Genomic DNA, 21143 nt, shown 5'->3' with positions numbered 1-21143 from the left:
CCTCTGTCCGTGGGATTCCCCAAGCAAGAATACTGGAGCGGGTTGTCATTCCCTTCTCCAGGGGATCTTCCCTACCCAGAGACTGAACCTAGGCCTCCTGCATTGCCTGGTGGCTCAGACAGTAAAGAGTCTGCCTGCTCTGCAGGAGGCCTGGGTTGGGAAGATCCCCTGGAGAAGGAAATGGCAACCCACTCCAGTACTCTTGCCTGAAAAATCCCATGGACAGAGGAGCCTGGTAGGGGTTGCAGAGCGACTTCACTCACTCCTGCATCGCAGGCCAATTCTTGGCTGTCTGAGGGTGGCAGGCAAGTAGACCGCAGGGAGTAAGAGTCAGCCACCGTAACCTTGAGTTTGGCTCTGGGTCCTGACGCTGGCAGGATCGGAAAAGGGGAGCAGCACTTGGTGGGCGGCGGTCTGAGAGGCCACTGGGGAAACGGGGAGCAGACTGTGAAGCCACTGTAGGCATTGGAGCAGGGGGAGCCCTAAGTGTGACACCCGGCCCGGAGGACCAGGGGACGAGCAGGTCCCCAGCCAAGCCTCCCAACTCCCTGGTCCAATTCCACCCCTATCCTGGCCTTACACTCACAGAGACACCCCAGGCAGGGAGGTAGAAAATGACTGTGTTTAATGACAGTAAAAAAAGAAAAAACAGCTTTATACACACTGTACACATTTACACGGCTTTGGAGGATCTGACCCGTGATAGGACTGAGGTATGCTGGGGCCCCCAGGGCGCAGGGTCTCTGGCAGGAAGCATCCCCACCAGCTGACTGGGCCTTTTGGCCTGGATCCTGGGGAATAGGTCTCCAGAACCACCAAACTGGAAGGCAGCACCTACCCAGAGCCAGCCCCTGTGGGAGGCAGGAGGTGAAGGGCCCTGACACCCAGGGGCCAGCGCCCTGTGGGACCCCCCAGCCAGGACGGTGAGGGCTCCAGCCCCCCCAGCCCTGCTGAGGCCCAACCCTGAGGGGTGTGGATGGAGACCGCGAGCACCTGGGCTCCGTGTGACCTGCACAGGCTGGTGGAGCCGGCCCGAGACCACCCTCAGCCTGCACGCCAGAGACCCCCACCCAGTCTCACACAGTCGCTGGCAGTGGCCACGACCCGCGTGGCCCTGCCTGCAGTCCTGGTGGCAGCGCCCTGCCCTGCCCCCCCAGCGGCCGCGGCTCCGTGCCCTGCCTGGAGTCTACAGCCACAGACACGGCCACGGCCTCCCGTGTGGAGGTGTCAGGGCCTGAGGACGGCCAGGCGGTGATCAGCGGAACGTGTTGGCGGCCTCAGTACAGCTGAAGAAGTCAGGGCCCAGGAGGCGGGGGAAGCCCTCCAGGGCTTTCACCTTCACGGGGTCAAACTTCCAGTAGAGGTGGCCGCGCAGGAAGTAGGCGAAGCCTGAGGAGACAGGAGGATCAGGGCCTCGTAAGTGGACACAGGGATGGTGCAGGCCTTGGCCACTGCTGGGTTCCTTGAAACCCAAGGACCTCAGGTGCCCCTTGAGAAAGTGAAGTCGCTCCGTCGTGTCCGACTCTTCGCGACCCCATGGACTGTATGTAGCCTACCAGGCTCCTCCATCCGTGGAATTTTCCAGGCAAGAGTACTGGAGAGCATTGCCATTTCCTTCTCCAGGGGATCTTCCTGACCCAGGGATCGAACCCAGGTGTCCCGCATTGCAGGCAGACGTTTTACCATCTGAGCCACCAGGGAAGCCCCAGGGTCTTCCTACCCTTGGGCGAGCCCTTCCGCTTGCCCCCAGGAACCCAGGCTGACAGAGGCCGGAGCCTCAGACTGATTTCACTAGCCACACCCGAGGGGCCAGGGCACAGGCCTCAGTCTCCATGCCATGCCTGGTGCCCCGGCCACAAAAATGGAGCACAGGGGGTTAGCACGGTCCTTGGCAGGAGGAGGGCAGAGTGGGCACACCTTCAGCATCCTGGAAGGCCGCGTCGATCTCCGAGGGCACCCCTCGCCAGTCAGTGGCCCGGCGCGGCTCGGGGCTGTCCACGCGGCGGGCGCTGGGCTGGAAGCACCAGTAGTCCCCGCCTCGGAAGAAGTAAATCTTGTTCTTCTCGGAGCCCCACACCAGGGCGGCATGGATCGGGGACCCCCGCAGCCCCAGCTCAGAGAGGGGCGCGGGGCCCAGGACTGGCTTTTCACCGTCGTACACCCAGTACTGAGATCCTGTTGGAGAAACGGGGATGGGGGGTGTGTGCTGCAACAGTGCTGCCCAGCAGCCACGTTCCGCCACCACCACCACCTTGGACCTTCCCAGCCTCAGTTTCCTTGCCCATAAAACACAAAAGGCCAGTAAAAAGTGCCAAGGTGCCTGCTTGGCACCCCCACCCCCAAGAAGGACACTGGGCGATGCCAGCGATGCTGGGAGGTACACGTGGGAAAGGTCCTTCTGAGAGGTTGCCTGGGTGCCCGCTCCCTCCCTGCACTTAGATGCCCACCCCGGGGCCAGCCCTCACGCAGCAGGCCCTGCCCCCTGGCATGCGCCAAGCTCCCATCCCTCCCAACCTTCTCTAAGCTGTGCCCTCACGCGGGTCACTTCACCGCTGAGCCCCGGAGCCTTGTCTCTGGACCAGGGGCGAGGACCACATGTGCGCCATGGGACGCAATACCTTCCACCCTACTTCAGCCTCGAGAGCTGCCTCCAGGAAGCCTCCCAGCTGTGCCCAGAGGAGCGAGCCACGCTCTTCTTGGGCCCCAGAACTCTGCGGCCCCCTCCGTCTGTCCATCTGCTAATCACGTCTGTCTGTCCCTACCCTTGGCCATGATGTTCCTGGCTCCCGGCAGTCTCCTGAGTGTGACCTGGCCCCCACTCACCTTGGAAGAACCAGATGTGGCCCTGGGCATCCTCAAAGGCTGCATCCACAGGGCTGGGCAGCCCCTGCCAGTGGCGAGAGGCCAGCGCAGGGTAGCCGGGCTGCAGCCGGCCCCCGCGCAGCCGCCATACAAAGCCTGCCTTGAAGAAGAAAAGCTCGCCGCGGATGGTGGCGGCCGCGTCAAAGGAGACCTGACAGGCGTCTGGTGGGGCATCCGGCTGGGGTGAGAGCGTAGGGTCAGGAGGAGCCCACATTGGAGCGGCAGAGGCAGCCGTGGGGAGGGGGAGCGGGGCCTCACCTCCAGCGGTGCAATCTCGTTGGTGTCCGCCCCAATGCCGGGGCCCAGGTCCGAGGGCCTGGACGTGGGAGCTAGCCGAGGCCGGCCGTACAGCTGCTGGATGCCCCTGCGGTCGTCTGGGCTGAGGCTCAGCGGGTAGCGGAAGGTATAGAAGGGGGACATCAGGGCCTTTGCGGCTGTCGTGTGCTGCAGCCCGAGCACGTGGCCAAACTCATGGGCTGCCACCTGCAGGAGGTCTGTGCCTGGAAGAAGGAGGCAGCCCAGCAATGCATGAGCTCCCGCAGCGGGATGCCGAGCCTGGGTCCAGCTCTGGGGCCTCGGCAGGGCCCCTCCGGAAAGCAGGGCCCCAGCCCCTACCCTGGTTGTCCCCGATGGTCCAGGTCTCATCATAGTCGAAGTGGACATCCCCTTCTCGGTGGGTCTTGGGGAAGAAGGCGTGGGCCAGGATGCCCCCAGGTCCATCAAAGGGCAGGTTGTCCCCATGCCAGTACCTGTGGGAGGGGGGTGGGTAGGGGCAGCGTCGGTGGCTGCCGGCTGGGTCTCCTTCCCGGGGTGGGTGGGGGGTCCCAGACCCTGGCTCACCTGGTGAAGTCGATCACGATGTCGGCGTGGCCCTCGTGCACCTCGGTGAAGGTGAGCGGCGTGACGTCACTCCACACCTGGAGGGCCTCCGCCACCGTTTGCCGCACCTGTTCCCGCAGCAGCTGCCACGGGAACCGGAGGATCCTGGGGAGGATGGGGGCGGTGCGGGGGACCTGGGTCTGGCTCACGGGGTAGCATCAGCCCCCGCTGGCTGTCGGGGCCAGGAGTTGCCCTGGATGCATAGTCGGGGGGCAGGTGTGCATGATGCACACCACTCCCTGCACCACGTGGGCACACCTTTGTGTGGTCTGCGAGGGTCTGCACTGGGCAGAAAGGACCCAGGAGCCGCGAGGCCCCCTCCTAGACCTGACCATGCCACTGACCGTGGGGAGACCTTGGACCCCGACACCTGCCCCTCCCGGGTCCCCAGGCTCCCCACCCAGAACACTTCCGGGGCCCCCAGGAGCCCCAGCTGCAATGACGCGGGATAACACACCCGTCTTCGCTGCCCCCCCCCACTGCCCCACTGCAGGATGTGAAGTCTCAGTGCTAGGGGCCAGGGTCACCCAGCCGTCACCTGGCCTGCCCCAACGGGCCCCTCCCTGTGTGGATCCCGAGTGTGGCACTAGAAATGAACCGGGCGTGGGGCACCTCGCTCCCGCGGAGGAGGGGCTGTGTCTGCCTCACGCACCAGAGTCCCAGGGCCTGGCCCGCAGCACGGTGCCCACAGAGGTTGTGTGGTGACTGACGGCCGTGCCCCACGGGTGTGCAGGGTGGCCAGGCGGGTGTGGAGACCGTGCCCCCAAGGAAGGGGTGGGAATACATCTGAGTGTGGGTTTGGGGCATTGAGCAGCGGGCACGGGAGTCGGGGAGCACTCCAGCTGGTTGGCCACAGGGATCTGGGACACCACCCCACCCCCGGCGTGTCTCAGACAGCAGGTGGAGGTCAAAGGCCAGCTCGTGGCCACCGGCCCTACCTGTAGGTGAGGTCTGTCTTCTCCCAGCGCCCGCCCGACAGCACGAACCGCTTCTGTCGGTTGCGGGCACTCGGCCCATCGGGCGGGTCAGGCACACCGCACCGGGGAGGTCTGGGGTGGCCAGCGGGCGGGCGGGCCTCCTGGGCGGCCAGGGCGGGTGCATTGCTGTCAGGAAGGGTGTCGGGCCAGGGCTGCGGCCCTCTGCTCACGGGGTGGCGGCGGGGGGCTTCCTGAGTGGGAGAGAGGCCCCGGGTCAGCGGTGTGGACGTCAGCGCAGCCTCACTCCAGCGGAGGCTGCGGGGAGCACGGCGCTCTGGCGCGGGCTGCCTGGCGTCCAGACGCTGATCCCAAGGCCTCCCGCTCCCCCAGGTGCCCAGGGTCACTTACTCCCGCCCTTTGGGCCGGGGAGGGGCGGGTAGGGCTGCAGGCCCGCCTGCCCTCTTCACGCACAGCCTCTAAGGGAGCCCCCCAGCAGACGCCTCTCCCCCTGCATTTTTTCCTGGGCGCCCCCAGCCCCAGGTCTGTCCTCTCCAGCTCCATGAGCTGGCTCCTGCCCAGGACGCACACTGCGGCCACCCGCCAGCGTGGGGGAGCTGCCGCCCTGCCCTGCCTCCGTCCGCTCACCTGACAAGTAGGGGTGATCCCTCCCTCTGGCGTGGATCTGGGGGTGAGCCAACCAGGCCGCGCTCAGCACAGGGCCGGCACCACTCAGGGCACCAGGAACTTGGGTCCATCGCTGGGGCGCGCTTGTCATTTTAAGTAACGCTCTTTAAAACTTTTATTGTTTAGTTATTTATCTGTTTGGCCGCGGCTGGGTTTTCCCGTTGCTGCCAGCAGAGGCATGACCTCCGTGTGGTCTGTGTGTCCTCTCCGTGCGGGTGGGGGTGGCTGGCAGTTCCCAGACGCCCAGCCCCCGCCCTGCCAGGGCCCCTGGAACACGCTCACCCGCTGGAGGGGTGATTCTGACCTGGCACGCCCACCCTCCACACATCCCAGCCTGGAGGTTGCGGTTCCCCTTGCCTGGAAAAAGCAGAAGCCCAGAGAGGCAGGGAGAGCCCACAGGATCAGCCCGCAAGCACACGGCGGAGCCAAGCGGGGGCCCTGGCACCCCGGGCTGCAGGTAAGGGCCCGGCGTGGGTCACAGCAGAGCTGGGGGAGAGGCCCAGAGCCTCAGCGCCCGTCCGGTCCGGCCTGTCTGCTCAGCGCCGCTGTGGCCTTCCCGAGCCATATTTGGGGCAGGAGCCGGGCCGCCCGGGCCCCACCCTCGGCCTCAGCCTCTGGCGACTCTCCCAGGCCCTGGGCACCCCAGAGCTCAAATGAGCATCCCAGCCGCCCCTTGCTCCCAGCTGCCGACTCCAGAGCCACCAGGAACGGCCAGCAAGCAGAGCAGGAGGCTCTCTGCGCTCCCAGCAGGCCCCCGACCCCAGCTCTGCTCGTCCTTCAAGCTGGGGTCCCCCTTCCCCATGGGGGAGACTGGCCCCACCAGGGCGACCAAAGAGGAGCAAGGGGAAATGACCAAGTGCCCGCTGTCTTCCAGACACTTTGGAGGCAGGTTCACTGGACCCCCGCCCCCACCCCCGGCGTCAGGCATGAGGACACACGTCCAGGTCACACAGTGGGGACGTGGGCCCCGGGCCTGCCCTGCTCCTCCCCACACCGGCTCCGTGGCCTCCAGGAGGAACAGAAAGCCTTTTCTCAACCCTGGCGGGGGTCCGAGGACCCTCCCCAGAAAGGCCAGGGCTGCGTTGTTCCCCCGGAGCCCCAGAGAGCCCAGGGCCCAGCCTGCCAGTGAGCGAAAATCTCCCCTCTCCTCTGCCCCCAAGGAGGCCTGAGCAGCAAGCCACGGTGGAGGGCGCGCAGGTGACAGGCGTGCCCATCGTGCCCTCCTCTTCTGCCCCCACGAGGCGCTAGGGCCAGGCCCAGACCCCTGCATCCTGGCAAGCTCAGTGCAGCAGCAAGATCCCTGGCCTGAGGTTCAGAAGGCCCAGTTCCACGCCACGGAGACCCTGGGCAAGTCACAGCCCTCTCTCAGCCTCCACTTTCCTATCTGTCCAGTGGGAACGGGGCCGCGGTGAAGGGGTAACCGACCTCTCTCTGTAGCGCCCTTTGGGGCAGCAGGCACGGAGAGAGTCCCCTCCCTGGGCTGGCTTCTCCCCCTCTGGGACGCTGCTGTGCCAAATTCCCGCCCTCCCGCACCTGGCGGTCAGCCCCTACTTCCCCCCCAGGCCTCCAGACTTGACATCAGAACACAAGAGTGGCAGCTGGAAGGAAGCTCTCAGGGCCAGAAAGGAAGACTGACTCGCGCTGGGTCCACCTGTGAGCCAGGCCTCTGGCTCCCTGCCCACGTCATGGTCATCGGTCCTGGAGGCTCTAGAATCATGGCCCCCGGGCAGTGAGGTCCTTTCCTGGAGCCCACCATCCACAGGCTCTTGGCCTCAGTTTCCCCGCCGCTGGGACTGGACACATGCCCCTGCCCCACCGCCCTCCTGCACTCCGTCTCCCCTTGTCCTCTCCAGCCTGGGTCTGGGGGGCCCTCCCTAGCTGCGAGGCCTGATCCCTCACCTGGGTGCGCCAGTCCCCCCCACCGCTGCCCAGGGCTACTGGGAGGCAGTGAGGTAGGGGTGAGCACACACCATGCCTGCCTCATCCACAGCCCTGGGGGACTGGGGAGCAGGCACCGCCCCACCTCCCAGGGGAAGAGACAGGGCCCAGAAAGGTCCAGATCTTGGCCCAGGGTCACATAGTGAGGGAGCCTAGAACTGGACCTAGACCTGGGGATCAGGCCTCCCCACCCGCGGCCCCCCCAACCCCCCAGCTGTGGCTTGTCTCCAAAACCCACATTCCTGAGACGGCTGCTCGTCCTCCCTGCAGGCCTGCTTGCTCGTCGGCCAGCGTCTCCCTGGGCCTGCCCTGGGCAGGGGTGCCCAGCCTGCTCACCCCACCTCTCCCCGACGGGCACCACACCACAGCCTCACACATCCTCGAGGAATCGCTTGGGGAATTCAGTCTCCCAGCTGAGCCAGAGGCTCCAGTCAGCCTCGGGGTCAACCTGCAATCGGGAAAATGGGAGGCAACCAGCGGCCAGGAGCGGAGGGGGCCCCCGGACTGGGAAGCGCTGGGCATGGCTGGGCCGGGCGTGCCCTCTCCGGCCTGCCTGCCACTGGTCCAGGTCCCCACAGCCACTCCTTCTGCGGTGGCGACCCCGGGGGGAGGACACTGGTCATGCTGGGAGGAAGGCAGGGAGCATCCGCACACCATCCCGGGCCTCTTGGAGGCTCAGCGAGGACAAGTGACCTGCCTGAATCATACTGCCTGCTCCTGGGCAGGCAGGTCCATCTCCCCCACTCCCTCACCCCTCTGGCTCCAGAAGGGAAGGCGGGGTCCCCCACAGCGGGCGGGCGGCGGGGCTTTCATCAACCCTGAAAGCTGTGAGCTGGGATGGATAAATATTTACAGAGCCCTCCCAGCCCTGCCAACAGCCGTCCAGGCAGAAGCACGTCCGAGGCGACCCCAAGTGCCCCCTGCATATCTGCGGCGTGACAGGCGACAGCCGGCTCAGACCCCGCCTGACCCGGCACAAGCGGCTCAGTGGCAGCGCCAGGGGGCGGAATGTGTCCGTGTGCCCGGCTCTCCCGGCCTTGCCACAGACGCTGTTCAGCCCAGCAGTGGGTACTGTCGCCCCCCACCTGCCCACCCGGACAAGGCTAGGGGAGAGGGCTACCGAGGCGCTGGAGGGCTCACCTAGGGCCACGTGGTTCAAAAGCCCAGGTCCTCCAGTTTCTAAACCCGCAGATTCAGCAGCTCCCCAGGGTGACCCCTAGACTCTGCCCCTGGGCCTAGGGGGTTGGGCGAGGCTGGGGAGGACACGGGCCCCCGGACCGAGGAACCCGCCACCCCTTCCATCCCCAGCACTGCCAGGGGGCAAGACTGGCCAGGGCAGAGCTGGCATGGCTGGAAAGAAGGGCCCAGGCTGGTCAGACCTTCCCTGTCACCGGAGCTGTCCCCAGAGTGTCTGCCTGCACGCCTGCCCCACCCCCGCTAACGACCCCATCCCTGCCGGGACAGGCTGGAGGCTCAGCGGCACGCCCGAGTGGGTTGGGCACCCGGGGAGCTATGCACCTGCAGTAGCCCAGGCTGTCACTGGTCCCCCGAAGCCCCAGCAGGGGGGGAGAGTGCAGCCTTCAGGGCACACGCAGGCTGGCACACACAGGGGCCTTGCCCCTACCCCTGCCCCTGCCAGGGCACACCGGAACTTCACCCTTAGGCTGCCTCCTGGCTCCACCGCCTCCCATTCCCGCCACTCACAGGTCCCAGGCGGTGGCATCTGTCTCCTGCAGGCTCAGACCCCGCGTGCCCCCCCCCCCCAACAGCACTTCCCTCAACCCTCCGCCCTGGAGGTGTGCTCACCGAGGCCACACACCTGGCGGCTGACGCCAGCTGGAGACCCACGGGTCTTTGTCCCTGCCGTGAGTCGGGAGCCCTGTAGCCACTCCCACTGTCCCTCCCCGGCAACACACACACACACACCCGGGATCGCGGCCGGGCGGGCGCGGTGGGGGCAGGTCCGGGAGCTGGGGGGGTGGTGGCGTGCGTCAAGCACCCGACCGAGTCCCGCTCACCAGCCAACCCGAGAGATCCCGGCGCCGGCTCCACTTGCATACCTCCAGGGACAGGGAGCTCACTATCCACCACGCCACCGGGGCACCCAGACCGCGTTTCGGGTAACGGGCCGCGCCGGGCCCCTCCCGGGCGCCCCCGTGGGTCCAGCTCTGCCAGCCGGAGCCCCTCGGCGTGGACGGCGGGGCGGGGGGCTGCCGGGCGGCGGGCACTCACCGGCGGCCGCGGGGCCCGGGCCAGCAGCAGCGGCGGCGGCGGGAGCAGCAGCAGCAGCAGCGGCGGGAGCAGGAGGGCGCGCGGGGCCGCGCCGCGGAGCCCAGCGGCCCGAGCCATCCGCCCCGGGGCTGCAGGGCCTGCTGGGCCGCCGCCGGCCGCCGCCCCTTATAGCCTCCGCCCCGCGCCGCCCCGGCCCCGCCCCCGGCTTTTGTTCTGCACTCGCCCCGCGCCCGCGGCCGGGGAAGGGGGGTGGCCCGGCCCGCAGATCCGGGCCTTCCCGGGGCGGGCCGGGCTGCGGTCTCCGGGGCCCGGAGGGACGGGGGGCGGGAGGGTGACCCCGGCCAGAGGGTGCCGCTGCTCCGCGCCTCAGTGTTCCCAACGCGATGGGCCGTCTGAGAGGAGTCAGTCTCCCTGCTCGCCCTGGCCTCCTGACAGGCCAACTTGGGAAGGCGCATCCCGAGCAGGGACATTCAGCTGTGTCCCGGGGGACCCTGAGCCACGGGGAGGCGGCTGGCCAGGACGTCAGCTTGGCAGAATCCGCCAATTCACAGAGAAGGAAACTGAGGCCCCGAGAGGGAGGGGCCAGATGAGTCTTTTTCCAAACTATCCGGCGGGATGAGGGGTCAGAGGCCTTCTTGGCAGGTCAGCTGTTGGGAAGAGGCTGTCAGAGGCAGTGTCTGTGAGGGGCGCTGGGGACCCCACCCCGCCCCTTGGCCTGGGACGAGGAGGCTCCTCAGACGCCCTCAGGGCCAGCCTCCTGAGGCGAGGATGCGTCTCTAAGAATCAGAGGGAGGGGTGGTGACCACACTGGGAAACGGTCACACAATCCTTATGATGACCCGGGGCGCAGGCAATCTGCTTCATCCCCGGGGAGCCGAAACACGGGCAGTGGCCCCCGTCCCAGCAGGCCGGCTCCTGAACCGCCGCAGGGTGAGGCTGCGCCTAAAACGGGCGCCCAGCCTGTTCCTAAAAAGGGAGGAGACCGGCAGCCAGGGGAGGGCCACCAGCTGACTCACCCCCGCACGCCCTATCCAGGCCCTGGAGCCGCCCTGGCCTCTCCAGGGAGGCTCCCCACAGAGACCCCTAGAGGGCGAGAAGAGGGAAGACAGCCATGATTTTTCACTCCCTGGGTCGTTTGCCTTTCTTTGGGATTGGAATGAAAACTGACCTTTTCCAGTCCTGTGGCCACTGCTGAGTTTTCCAAATTTGCTGGCATATTGAGTGCAGCACTTTCACAGCATCATCTTTCAGGATTTGAAATAGCTGAAACTCCAATACTTTGGCCACCTCATGCGAAGAGTTGACTCACTGGAAAAGACTCTTTTGCTGGGAGGGATTGGGGGCAGGAGGAGAAGGGGACGACAGAGAATGAGATGGCTGGATGGCATCACCGACTCGATGGACATGAGTTTGAGTGAACTCCGGGAGTTGGTGATGGACAGGGAGGCCTGCTGTGCTGTGATTCATGGGGTCGCAAAGAGTTGGACACGACTGAGAGACTGAACTGAGACCGTTTGCCATCTTTTTCTTTTTCTTCCTTTTTTAAATTTTTTGGCTGGGCTGCAAGGCATGGCGGCTCTTAGTTCCCTGACCCGGGATCGAACCCATGCCCCCTGCATTGGCAGCATGGACTCTTAACCACCAGACCACCAGGGAAGTCCTGCCATCTGTTTCTTCAGAGTGATTCACTTTTTCAAAAATGGAAATGCCTACGTCACCCTCATCTTAGCAATATTGGTCAAGAAATCAAAGATTTAATGAACTGATGATACTTTTCTTTTTCTTCCGATACACATGAAAATGCATACACTAAAAATGTTTAGCTACCCTAAGTGGCCTCGAGTGCCTCCAGGGATGCGTGGCCTTGTTCTGGGGACCCTCAATCCACCAGTCATGGGAGTTTTAAGTAACAACCTCCCATGTTGCAGGCCACAGTGGAGAGTCACAGTTATAGCAAGCTGGGCTGGTCCCAGAGGGCTTCCTGCAGGAGGGGGACCCTGATCAGCCCAGGAGGGGCCAGTTTGGCAAATGGGAGCAGGTCAGCAGGGGCTGCAGGAGCAACGGGGTGGAGGCTGGCCCAGGCCTGGCGTGTCTGCGAGAGGAGAGTGGCCACCTTTACATGCTCCCCTCTCCTGGAGGCAAACAGTCACCCCGTTGCAGGGAGGAGAAAACTGAAGCCCAGGCCCAGATGGGGGTCAGGGGAGGGTCCTGCCTCCCGGGCTGGCTGAGAGGACTGTGTGGTCGGGATGCAGTCGTGACATCACCCAGCTTGCCAGGCGCTGCCGGTGCCCCTGTTCCCCTCCTTGCCTGCTGTCTCCTCCTCACAGAGGGGCCTCCTCTCCCCACCTGAGCCCCTCACCCCATGGTTCTGCTCCTGACTTCATCCTCCCTGCAGTCCCAGGGCCAGGAGGCCTTCCCTGGGGGTTGGGGACAGTGATGAAAGGATAGGAAAGTCAGGAGCCCTCCCTGCCAAGGGCACCGATATGACCACTCAGAACTCATTCAGAAAGGACCATGAATATCTGCCATTCCTGAAGGGCTGGGAAATGTCCTGAATCCAGATGGCCCTTCCCTGGAACTGGAACCAAGGGGAAAAATTCAAGGCCCTAGGATTCAAACCTGCACAAATGCCCCTAGGCCCGCAGGAGACAGACAGCCTTTGGAAAGGACACGCCGGGTAAACGCAGTCAGGGTCTGGCGCTGCATCCAACCAGTCCATCCTAAAGGAAATCAGTCCTGAGTGTTCACTGGAAGGACTGATGCTGAAGCTGAAGCTCCAATACTCTGGCCACCTGATGTGAAGAAGCGGCTCATTGGAAAAGACCCTGATGCTGGGAAAGATTGAAGGCGGGAGGGGAAGGGGACGACAAGGGATGAGACGGTTGGATGGCATCACTGACTCAATGGACAGGAGTCTGAGTGGACTCCGGGAGTTGGTGATGGACGGGGAGGCCTGGGGTGCTGCAGTCTATGGGGTCGCAAAGAGTCGGACACGACTGAACAACTGAATCGAGGCGGGAACCGGATGCCTCCTGGCGGGTGCTCTGTGAGCAGTCCTGGGAGGCTGTCTGGGCGCGGCACGGGGGTGAGTGCTTTGTACCCGCCCCAGCCCACACGCGACCCTGGGGCCACGCGGGAGCCAGCGAGCCGGGCCCCACGGGAGGGGGAGGAGCAGGGCTCGGCCGATCGCCGGACCGCCCTCGGTTCGGCTCGCCGCGCTCCGCCGCGGCCTGTGAAGGACCGTCCCGTGGCTCCCGCGTGCGCCCTGCGCGCCCTGCCACAGCGGCTCCGTTTGCCCAGGGCGCACACAGCTCGGGCCGGCGGCCAGGAGGGCGCAGGCTCACCGACCCCCGGAGCCGCCGAGGGAGAAGCCGGGGGCGCGCGGGGGAGCCGCGGGACCGGGCCCCGGGCCTCCCGCCGGAGGCGTGTCTCCGCGGCCCCGCCCCGGCCCCGCCCCGCCGGCGGGGACCCGCGCCGCCGCGCCGCCGCGCCGCCGCGCCGTCCCGCAGCACAGCCCGCGCCGCCGCCGCCGCCTCCGCCTCGGCTCGTCCGGCCCCGCCGCCGCCGCCGCCGCCATGCCCCGGGGGAGCCGCAGCGTGGCCTCGCGGCCCGCCAGGTAGCAGCCGGCGCGGGCGCCGGGGGCGGGCGCGGGGGAAGCGCGGCGGCGCGGGGACGCGGCGGCCTGACCTTGGCGACGGCCGCGCCATCTTGGCGGGGGCGGGGCGGGGGGCGCCCGGCCAGGAGTGACCCCGCTTCTCCCCGCGCCCCGCAGCCGCCCCGCCGCCCACCCGCCCGCGCACCCGCCGCCCTCGGCCGCGGCCCCGGCCCCTGCCCCGTCGGGCCAGCCCGGCCTGATGGCGCAGATGGCCACCACCGCCGCCGGAGTGGCCGTGGGCTCGGCTGTGGGCCACGTCGTGGGCAGCGCCCTGACCGGAGCCTTCAGTGGGGGGAGCTCGGAGCCCGCCCAGCCTGCCGCTCAGCAGGTGAGCAAGGGCTCAGGGGAAACTGAGGCCCGACACAGAGCGGGGCCGGCGCGCCAGTCCAGAGCCGCTGCAAGAAGGGTCCTACTGGTCACTGGGCTGTTGGCCTCGGGTCACTCACAGGCGGGCTCTCCCAACCCAGCCCCTGAGGCCAAGGTCCCTAGAACCCCGTGGACAGACACCAACCAGCCCTTTAAAGATGGGGAAACCGAGGCGCTTACGGGTCAGAGATGGCCATAGGTTGCCCAACCCTAGTAGAAGGGAGGGCTGTTGGAGTTCCTGAGTGCCCGCTCCCCCACCCCCAGGAGGCGCCTCCCTGCGCCCAAGGGTGACTGCTAGTCGGTGACTTTGGGCCTGCTGACCTGTCCCCACTGGGCACCCCACCAGTCCTGAGCCACAATTGGGCTTAGTGATGGGGTCAGGGATCACGAGGATCAGCATGGCCACGCCAGGAAGGTGTTAGAACCTGCCGGCCTGGAGATCGTACCAGCAGTGCCCTGGGCTTTTCTAGACCCGTGTCCCACCTCCCGCCCCACCTGCCCCTGCTCCCGCACCCCACCAGCAGCAGCAGGGGCTTCGAGAGGGCTGTGGGCTCACCCTGTTTCAGGGATGGAGCCGCTGAGACCTGGGGCACACTGCCCACTAGGGACCCCTGAGGCACCAGGGCCGGGGGCTCTGCGGAGGGGCAGCCACCGCCCCCAGCTTCGGAGTCCTCTCCCGGGTGCCCACCCCGAGCTGACCCGGCTGCCTCCCACGCTGTGCCCCAGGCCCCGGCCCGCGCCGCCCCACAGCCCCTGCAGACGGGGCCCTGCGCCTATGAGATCAGGCAGTTCCTGGACTGCTCCACCACCCAGAGCGACCTGACCTTGTGCGAGGGCTTCAGCGAGGCCCTGAAGCAGTGCAAGTACAACCACGGTGAGCAGCCGCTGCCTGACTGGCACTAGGGGGGAGGGGCGGTCCACTGCCCCCGCGCCTCTCGGTGCTCCCGCTCCTCCCTGGTGCTCCTGGCTGCTCCTATGTCTCCTGGGTGCTCCCTCTCCTCCTGGGTGCTCCCACGCCTCCTGGCTGCTCCTGCTCCTCCCAGTGCTCCTGTACCTTTGGCCTGACCTCCCTCTACAGGTCTGAGCTCCCTGCCCTAAGAGACCAGAGCAGATTGGGTGGCCAGCCCTGCACCCACCTCCACCCTCCTCCCACCAACAGCCAGATCATGACGTCAGATTGTACCCACCGAGCTGGGTCCCGGAGTGAGGAGGGGGTCCCTCACCCCACAGGTGACCTGAGATGAAAACGTGCAATTAAAAACCTTTATTTTAGCCGAACCTGCTGTGTCCCCTTTTGTTAGACTGTCTGTGGGGGGCGGGGTGGTGAGAGATGGAAGTCCCATTGAGGGGTGGGGTGCCACCCCCTTCAGCTGCTGTCCCAGGGCGGGGAGGACAACCTTGTCATCCTGCGTAATCCAACAGGCAGCGCAGACCGGACGGTGAGCATTAACTGCTGACCTCAGTCCTCAAGGGCGGGAGACCCTGGAGGAGCGTGCTGCCTCCTCTCAAGGACCCCCGCCCCTCCCCCCTTCTCGTCTCTGGGGGCCCCTCGGTGGCCTCACACTCTGTCGGCGACCTTGCCCCTCTTGCTGATGCAATTTCCCTGTAATCGCAGATTCAGCAGGAGGAATGCTTCGGGCCTTTGCACCTGACCACACGAGCAGAGGTCACGGCCAGCCCCCTTGGATCTCAGTCCAGTTCGGCCACTTGGCCGTGATGCGCCAGGTCACGGGGCCTGGCGGCACAGAGGAGCAGGCCGTTCAAATGCCATCACACACTCCGGGCTGGTGCCTCCGCTGAGTTCAGTGTCTGCACGGAGCACCCACTGTGTACCGGGCCCTATTCCACGTTCCCCGGTCACCGAGCCCCCAGTGGGCTGATGGGGACCTGTCCTCGGGTACAGTGTGTCCCATCATGTGGCTTTACGTGTGTCTCCGAGGGAGGCTGGCAGTGCGGTCCGCCTCTCAGCACACACATCTGTCCCCTGGGAAGGGGGTCCTATTTCTGGGTGCGAGCAGCCCCCCGGGGTCCATGTCTCCTCCTTACCTGACTCCAGGCCCCGACTCCTGGGTCCTGGACAGCAGGGAGCCCACCCTTCGGGGCCGTGAAGGAGGGCCTGGCTCCTGGTGGCCACGCCAAGTGCCCAGGCGCCACCTCCGGCCGTCGCCCTAGCGGAGTAGGCCTGACCGCCAGCACAGCTCCTCTGTGAGGCCAGGGAAGCCCTGCCTGAGGGCGTGGGCGGGCAGGCGCCCCCGCCCCCAGGCTCTCCTGTGTGAGTGACACTCACCGGCCAGCTCTGGACGCCGCCCATCCAGGTTCTGCAGGAGGGACTCATAGCGGGTGGGGTCCCCTCCCTCCCCCTCTGCGGAGGGAGGGAGTCTGATCACTGGCAGGCTGGTGGTCCACACCCACCCCACCGGCTCTGGACCTGTTTACTCCCCCCGCCTGGGTTCAGGACAGGGCATTGGATGGGAAGGACAGGGCTGGGTCCCGGCCAGGCTGGGGGCTCTGCGGGGCGTGGGTGCCCGTGGATGCTGTCTCTCATATTCCAACGTCACTGCAGGGGGCATGAACCTTGGACCCCACTTACTGGTGATCTGCACCAGGAAGGACATAGCTCCCCGCTCCTGCAGCGGGGGGCTGGCCACGGAGGGCGCGGGAAGGCCGCTCCTGCAGCCCCTCCGCGGGGTCCACCAGGAGCCCGTCCTCAGCCAGCAGGGCGATGGTCGCTGGGAGGGCGCAGAGGGAGGCAGGGCAGGGCTGGTGCTACCCCTGCCCGGGCGGGGGGCCCTCAGCCGGTCCTCCAGCACCCCTCGCTGCCCCCTCACCATCAGGGGGCACCTGGCCCCTCTGCCTCAGGTGGGCGGTGAGGGTCCCAAGGCTGCACCAGGTGTTCACCAGCTCCCAGCAGCCGGCTGCGGGAAAGGGGCGGAGGTGGGCGCATGGCACCCTCCCTTCCCCCCAGACTGGTATGCTCTGCCTCCCTCCTGCCCATGGGGTCAGGAATGTACCCCTCTCCATCTCCCCAGACACCTGAACGATTCTTGCCTCCACCATGCAGCCCCCCCCGACACCCATCCTGCACCAGCCCCACCTCCACCAGAAGCTCAGGTGCCCCGTGCCCCTACCCCCGAAGCTGCAGGACCCCTGACTAGCGAAGAGATGGGGCAGTTGGAACACACGCTCCCCACCCCAACCCCGCGGCAGCACGGCAGCTGTGTGGCCCAGAGGAGCCCACCTGTTTCGCCCAGGACCCAGCTTGGGGGGCGGTTTCCCTCAAGCGACTCCTCCCAGACTCACCCCATGGACAACCCTTCCCCACACCGCCTCCTTGTTCTCCCTCCCAACGCAGAGGGAACGTACTCCCACCCGTCTGCTAGGACAGGGGACCCCACTTATCTCCGAACATCACCTTGATAAACATGGCCGTGGTGGGGACAGACCCCTCCGACCCCCAATTCCCATCTGGGGAAGGAGCTGGGGTAGAGCTCAACTGCAGGGTGGGGCCCTGCTGGAGGTGTCCAGGTGGGGGGGTGATGGGTGGGTGGGCTCAAGCAGAGCTCCTTGCTCAGTCCAGGGGGTCCCTGAAGCTAGTCCAGGATCTTCAGCTTTCTGCTCGCTGGATCAGAGAAGACTGAGGTTCCCTCCCCTGCCCCCACAGCCAGCTTCCAAGCTGGTCTCCATGGCAGTGGGAGCTGCCAAGAGGCCTGAGCGGGAGATGCCTTCCCCCCAGTATCTGGGTAACGAGGTTTGTGGAGGATCTGGGCATTCCCGGTGCAGGGCTCTAGCAGGGGCTGGAGCCTTGGGCCCAGAGCTGTCCAGAGACCACTGCCCACCCCCCTGCCACCCACAAGGAGAGACAGAGCTCCCAGGTGGGGAGTGGGGGAGGTTCCTGGAGGTCGGTGCATCCCCAACCTTGCAGGCCCCCTTCCCAGGCACACTCCCGGCCTCCCTGTCTTCTGTCCCCTGTTCTTGTTGAGGTATGATTGGCATATGGTTCACAGCCATCCTTCAGAGTGTTTGCCACAATCAGGATACGGAATATGTCCCTCATCCCCCCAAACTCCCAGCCAGGCTGTCACAAAGAGGGAGGCGGCCGACGGGGCAGGGCCTTGCACTCCCTGCATGTGGGATCCACCGGGGTCATCACTGTGTTGGTGGATCCTTCCTCTCATGCCAGGAGGGTCCCCCTGTCTGGAGGTGCCCTTGTCTGTGGATCTGCGCACTGCCTGCTTTTTGGGTCGTTTCCCGTGTGGGGTGATGATGAGGAAGGCCAGTATAGACACTTGCCAGCAGCTCTCTGGGTGAACTGGCATTTCTCTTTCTCGAGGGTAAATCCTGGGAGGGGGGTGCCGGGCTGTCCCAGAAGAGTATGTTTCCGTTTGTAAGAAGCTGCCGGCGGCGTTCTCCAGAGTGCTGCGCCGTGTCACGGCCCCTCTGGGCGTCTGCTTGTGGCTGGGCCTCTGGACCCAGGAGACCTCCTTCTCAGCGGCCCTCCCCGCCGGGTGGTCAGGCTGTCTGTGTCCTTCTGGGGGCAGAGCTCAGCGCAGGAGGCAGGAGGAGGCCCAGATCCCAGCACAGCCTGCTAGCATTGCTCTGCTTCCCTCGGTGTTCACAGCTGGAAAAAGGGCGAGGAGCACGGGCTGCAGGCAGGTTAGCGGGAGGACGTGCTTCCATGGCAGCAGGCGCTCAGAGGCGGCCCAGGGGCAGCGTTTCCCAGACTCACAGGCCAGCGCTTTCTCCCCAGGACGCTGCTGTGTCTGGGGACCTGAGTCCTGCAGCATGGTCGGGAGCTGCTGTGGCCAGATTTCGGCCTTCACCCTCGGCTCCAGCCACCACCCCTGTTTGCCAAGGAGGGGGCCTTTCGTCTGCAGTGTCACGAAAGTGCCATAAAGAGGGACCCACAGTGGGAGCTTTATAAGAGTGGTGCGGAGGGCTGTTACAGGTCAGGGAGGCACTTGAGGGAGTGTTGTGGGGCGATGGAGATGTTCTAAAATTTGGTCTGGGTACAGGCTGCAGGGATGCGTGTGCGTGTCTGTGCATGTGTGTGTCTGTGTGTGTCTGTGTGTGTGTGCGCGTGTGTCTGTGTTTGTGTCTGTGCGTGTCTGTGTGTGTGCATGTGTGTGTGCGTGCATGTGTGTGTGCGTGCGTCTGTGTGTGTCTGCGCGTGTCTGTGTGTGTGTTGGCACGTGTGTGTGTGTGACCCTCGAGCCACACGTGAGAGGTCTGTGCATGTGACCGTATGCACATGACCTCAGTGGAAAGCGGCCACCTGCTCTGTCTGCACCTGTGGATTTCCGGCTCCTGCTCTCAGGAGGCCCCGCGGGGCCACTGGCTGACGTTTGGGGAGACGGTACCGCCCTCCCCCGCCGTTGGGGGGCTGATGATTTGCATGCCGTGTCGGGGTCCAGCGGCCTCCCTTGCGTAGAGGTCCTGAAGCACCTGGAGCACCGCCCACAGAACAGCAGACTCCCGCCTGCCTCCCTGCCTCCGGCCATGGCCTGCCCGCCTCTGGCCCTCCTTCTGCTGGGGGCCCTCCTGGCAGGTGAGCACTCCCAAGGCCTGGCTCACCTGGGGGGGGGTGTGTAAGACAGCACGGGGACCCCTGCGGGGGAAGTAAGTCACAGGGGGCAGGGGGGACGGTTTCCAAAGGGGCTGTGATGGGGAGAGGAGACCTGGCCTAAGTTTCCCCACTGGTGAGTGAGCAGATGCCAGGGTCCCTCTGGACTCTGACTCTGGGGGTCTCAGAGACCAGTCAACTACGCAGTTTTTCAGAGAGGAAGCTGGTGTGGACTCGTCACTGCCCCGCAGGGCCTCAGGGACAAGCTATCCCTGAGAAGGTCTCCAGCAGTCAGTGGCTGGAGGCTGAGCCGATGGATATGGTAACAGCCCAGGAGGCTTCTTCGGGGTGGTGAGCCTGTAGCCGGGATTTGGACGAGCCAGAGTAACCTAAGTGATGGGGGTCTGCAGGGCAAGGGATGAGGGTGGGCAGCAGGAGGCCCCAGAGGCCACCAGCCCACCCTCTGAATTCTGGGCCCTTAGCTGCACGTGGCTCCTTGGGAAGACGGGGCTTAAGTGTCGCCCGCTCTGTGGTCCACACAGCGCTGATTCCACAGCACCAGCTGTGTGCTTTTCAGAGCAGATTCTCCCGGGGAGTCTGACCCAGGCTTTGTGGGGAAGGGGCCGGAGGGAAGGGGCCCAGGCCAGATCTGAGTGTGTGTGTCTCTCAGCCTCCCAGCCAGCCCTGACCAAACCAGAAGCACTGCTGGTTTTCCCAGGCCAAGTGGCCCAACTGTCCTGCACGGTCAGCCCCCGTTACGCCATCGTCGGGGACCTCGGCGTGTCCTGGTATCAGCAGCGAGCAGGCAGCTCCCCCCGCCTGCTCCTCTACTACCGCTCTGAGGAGGAACAACACCGGGCCCCCGGCACCCCGGACCGCTTCTCCGCAACTGTGGATGCAGCCCACAACACCTGCATCCTGACCATCAGTCCCGTGCAGCCCGAGGATGACGCCGATTATTACTGTTTTGTGGGCGACTTATCCTAGGGGTGCGGGATGAGTGTCTTCCATCTGCCTCCCACTTCTGCTCCTGACCTTGGGACCCTCTCTCTGAGCCTCAGTTTTCCTCCTCTGTGAAATGGGTTAATAACACCATGTCAACAATAACTGCTCTGAGGGTCATGAGATCCCTGTGGCCGGGGGTGTGGGGGTAGGGATGGTCCTGGGGATTACTGCAGAAGAGGAAGCACCTGAGACCCTTGGCGCCGGGCCCAGCCTCCCCACCAGCCCCCAGGGGCCCAGACTGGTGGCTCTTGTCTTCCTGTGACGGGAGGAGCTGGAGTGAGAGAAAAAGGAACCAGCCTTTGCTGGTCCCGGCTCTGCATGGCTGGTTGGGCTCCAGCACTCAACACGGGGACTGGACCGGGTCTTCGGGAGCCCCTGCCTGCTCCTGGGTGGGGCAATGGGGCAGGTGTGAGTGTGTGCCTGGGGTGCGGACACTCAGAGGCACCTGAAGGCAGGTGGGCAGAGGGCAGGGGCGGCACGGGCAGCAGTCCTCCCGCGGTGGAGGGGCAGTCTTGCCACCAGAAGCAGAGCTTAGCTCCTTCCCGGGGCTGAAGAACACAGCTGTCTTCTCTCCCGGTTCCTCTAAGAGGCGCCACCTGAACGGGGGGGGGGGGGCACCCCTCAGATGCATGAGAGGGTCCCGCCCAGGCGCCCAGCCATCTCCTGGGCTCTCATCGGTCTTTGAGGGGACGAGGTGGGCAGGCGGGTCCCGGGCTCCCCACGAAGGGGGCGGGTGGAAAATCCCAACAGGCGTGATGGGCACGCCTGCCCCTCTCCCGGGGACCCCAGCGCCCCGCTCGGCCTCCGGCCGGCCCCAGCCGCAGGACGGGTACCTGGCCGACGCCCGCCCAGCCGGCCGGGACGCGCGCCCACGGGACGGGCCTCCCGGACCCCGAGCCCTGCGTCCAGGGGCCCGGCGTGCAGGCGGCGCGACCAGCGAGACGCGGGCCTCCGCGCGGCCTAGAGCGGCCTGGAAGCGCCGCGGGCGGGGCGGGGCCCGGAAGTGCCGCGGGCGGGGCGGGGGCGGGGCCCGGCGCGGCGCGGG

At 66.0% G+C, this 21143-nt stretch overlaps 4 protein-coding genes across 4 annotated transcripts; 2 read left to right on the top strand and 2 right to left on the bottom strand.

The window, feature by feature from the left end:
* Window positions 1–608: 608 nt before the first annotated feature.
* MMP11 (matrix metallopeptidase 11) lies at window positions 609–9665 on the bottom strand. Its single transcript, XM_055404912.2, has 8 exons — window positions 9513–9665; window positions 4680–4909; window positions 3703–3846; window positions 3478–3611; window positions 3121–3362; window positions 2824–3040; window positions 1918–2175; window positions 609–1389 (listed from the first exon to the last, which is right to left on the bottom strand). The coding sequence occupies exons 1-8, from the start codon at window positions 9627–9629 to the stop codon at window positions 1256–1258; spliced, it is 1476 nt and encodes a 491-aa protein (XP_055260887.2). The 5' UTR covers window positions 9630–9665; the 3' UTR covers window positions 609–1255.
* Window positions 9666–12988: 3323 nt separating this feature from the next.
* CHCHD10 (coiled-coil-helix-coiled-coil-helix domain containing 10) lies at window positions 12989–14811 on the top strand. The gene is made up of 4 exons (XM_055404658.2): window positions 12989–13128; window positions 13285–13495; window positions 14260–14407; window positions 14612–14811. The coding sequence occupies exons 1-4, from the start codon at window positions 13088–13090 to the stop codon at window positions 14629–14631; spliced, it is 420 nt and encodes a 139-aa protein (XP_055260633.1). The 5' UTR covers window positions 12989–13087; the 3' UTR covers window positions 14632–14811.
* Window positions 14812–15222: 411 nt separating this feature from the next.
* C19H22orf15 (chromosome 19 C22orf15 homolog) lies at window positions 15223–16957 on the bottom strand. Its single transcript, XM_088827865.1, is given in 7 exon segments — window positions 15223–15268; window positions 15580–15736; window positions 15821–15895; window positions 16115–16200; window positions 16202–16262; window positions 16362–16448; window positions 16924–16957. Coding segments are annotated over 7 exon segments (546 nt in total).
* A 1964-nt stretch (window positions 16958–18921) lies between these two features.
* On the top strand, window positions 18922–20194 carry LOC129542816 (pre-B lymphocyte protein 3). The gene is made up of 2 exons (XM_055405569.2): window positions 18922–19078; window positions 19764–20194. The coding sequence occupies exons 1-2, from the start codon at window positions 19030–19032 to the stop codon at window positions 20078–20080; spliced, it is 366 nt and encodes a 121-aa protein (XP_055261544.1). The 5' UTR covers window positions 18922–19029; the 3' UTR covers window positions 20081–20194.
* Window positions 20195–21143: the final 949 nt, after the last annotated feature.

The sequence above is a fragment of the Moschus berezovskii genome, chromosome 19, assembly GCF_049115385.1.
Source record: "Moschus berezovskii isolate FMDL1 chromosome 19, NW_MosBer_1.0, whole genome shotgun sequence".
NCBI classification, from domain to species: domain Eukaryota; kingdom Metazoa; phylum Chordata; class Mammalia; order Artiodactyla; family Moschidae; genus Moschus; species Moschus berezovskii.
This window is presented reverse-complemented; position numbering and strand designations above follow the sequence as displayed.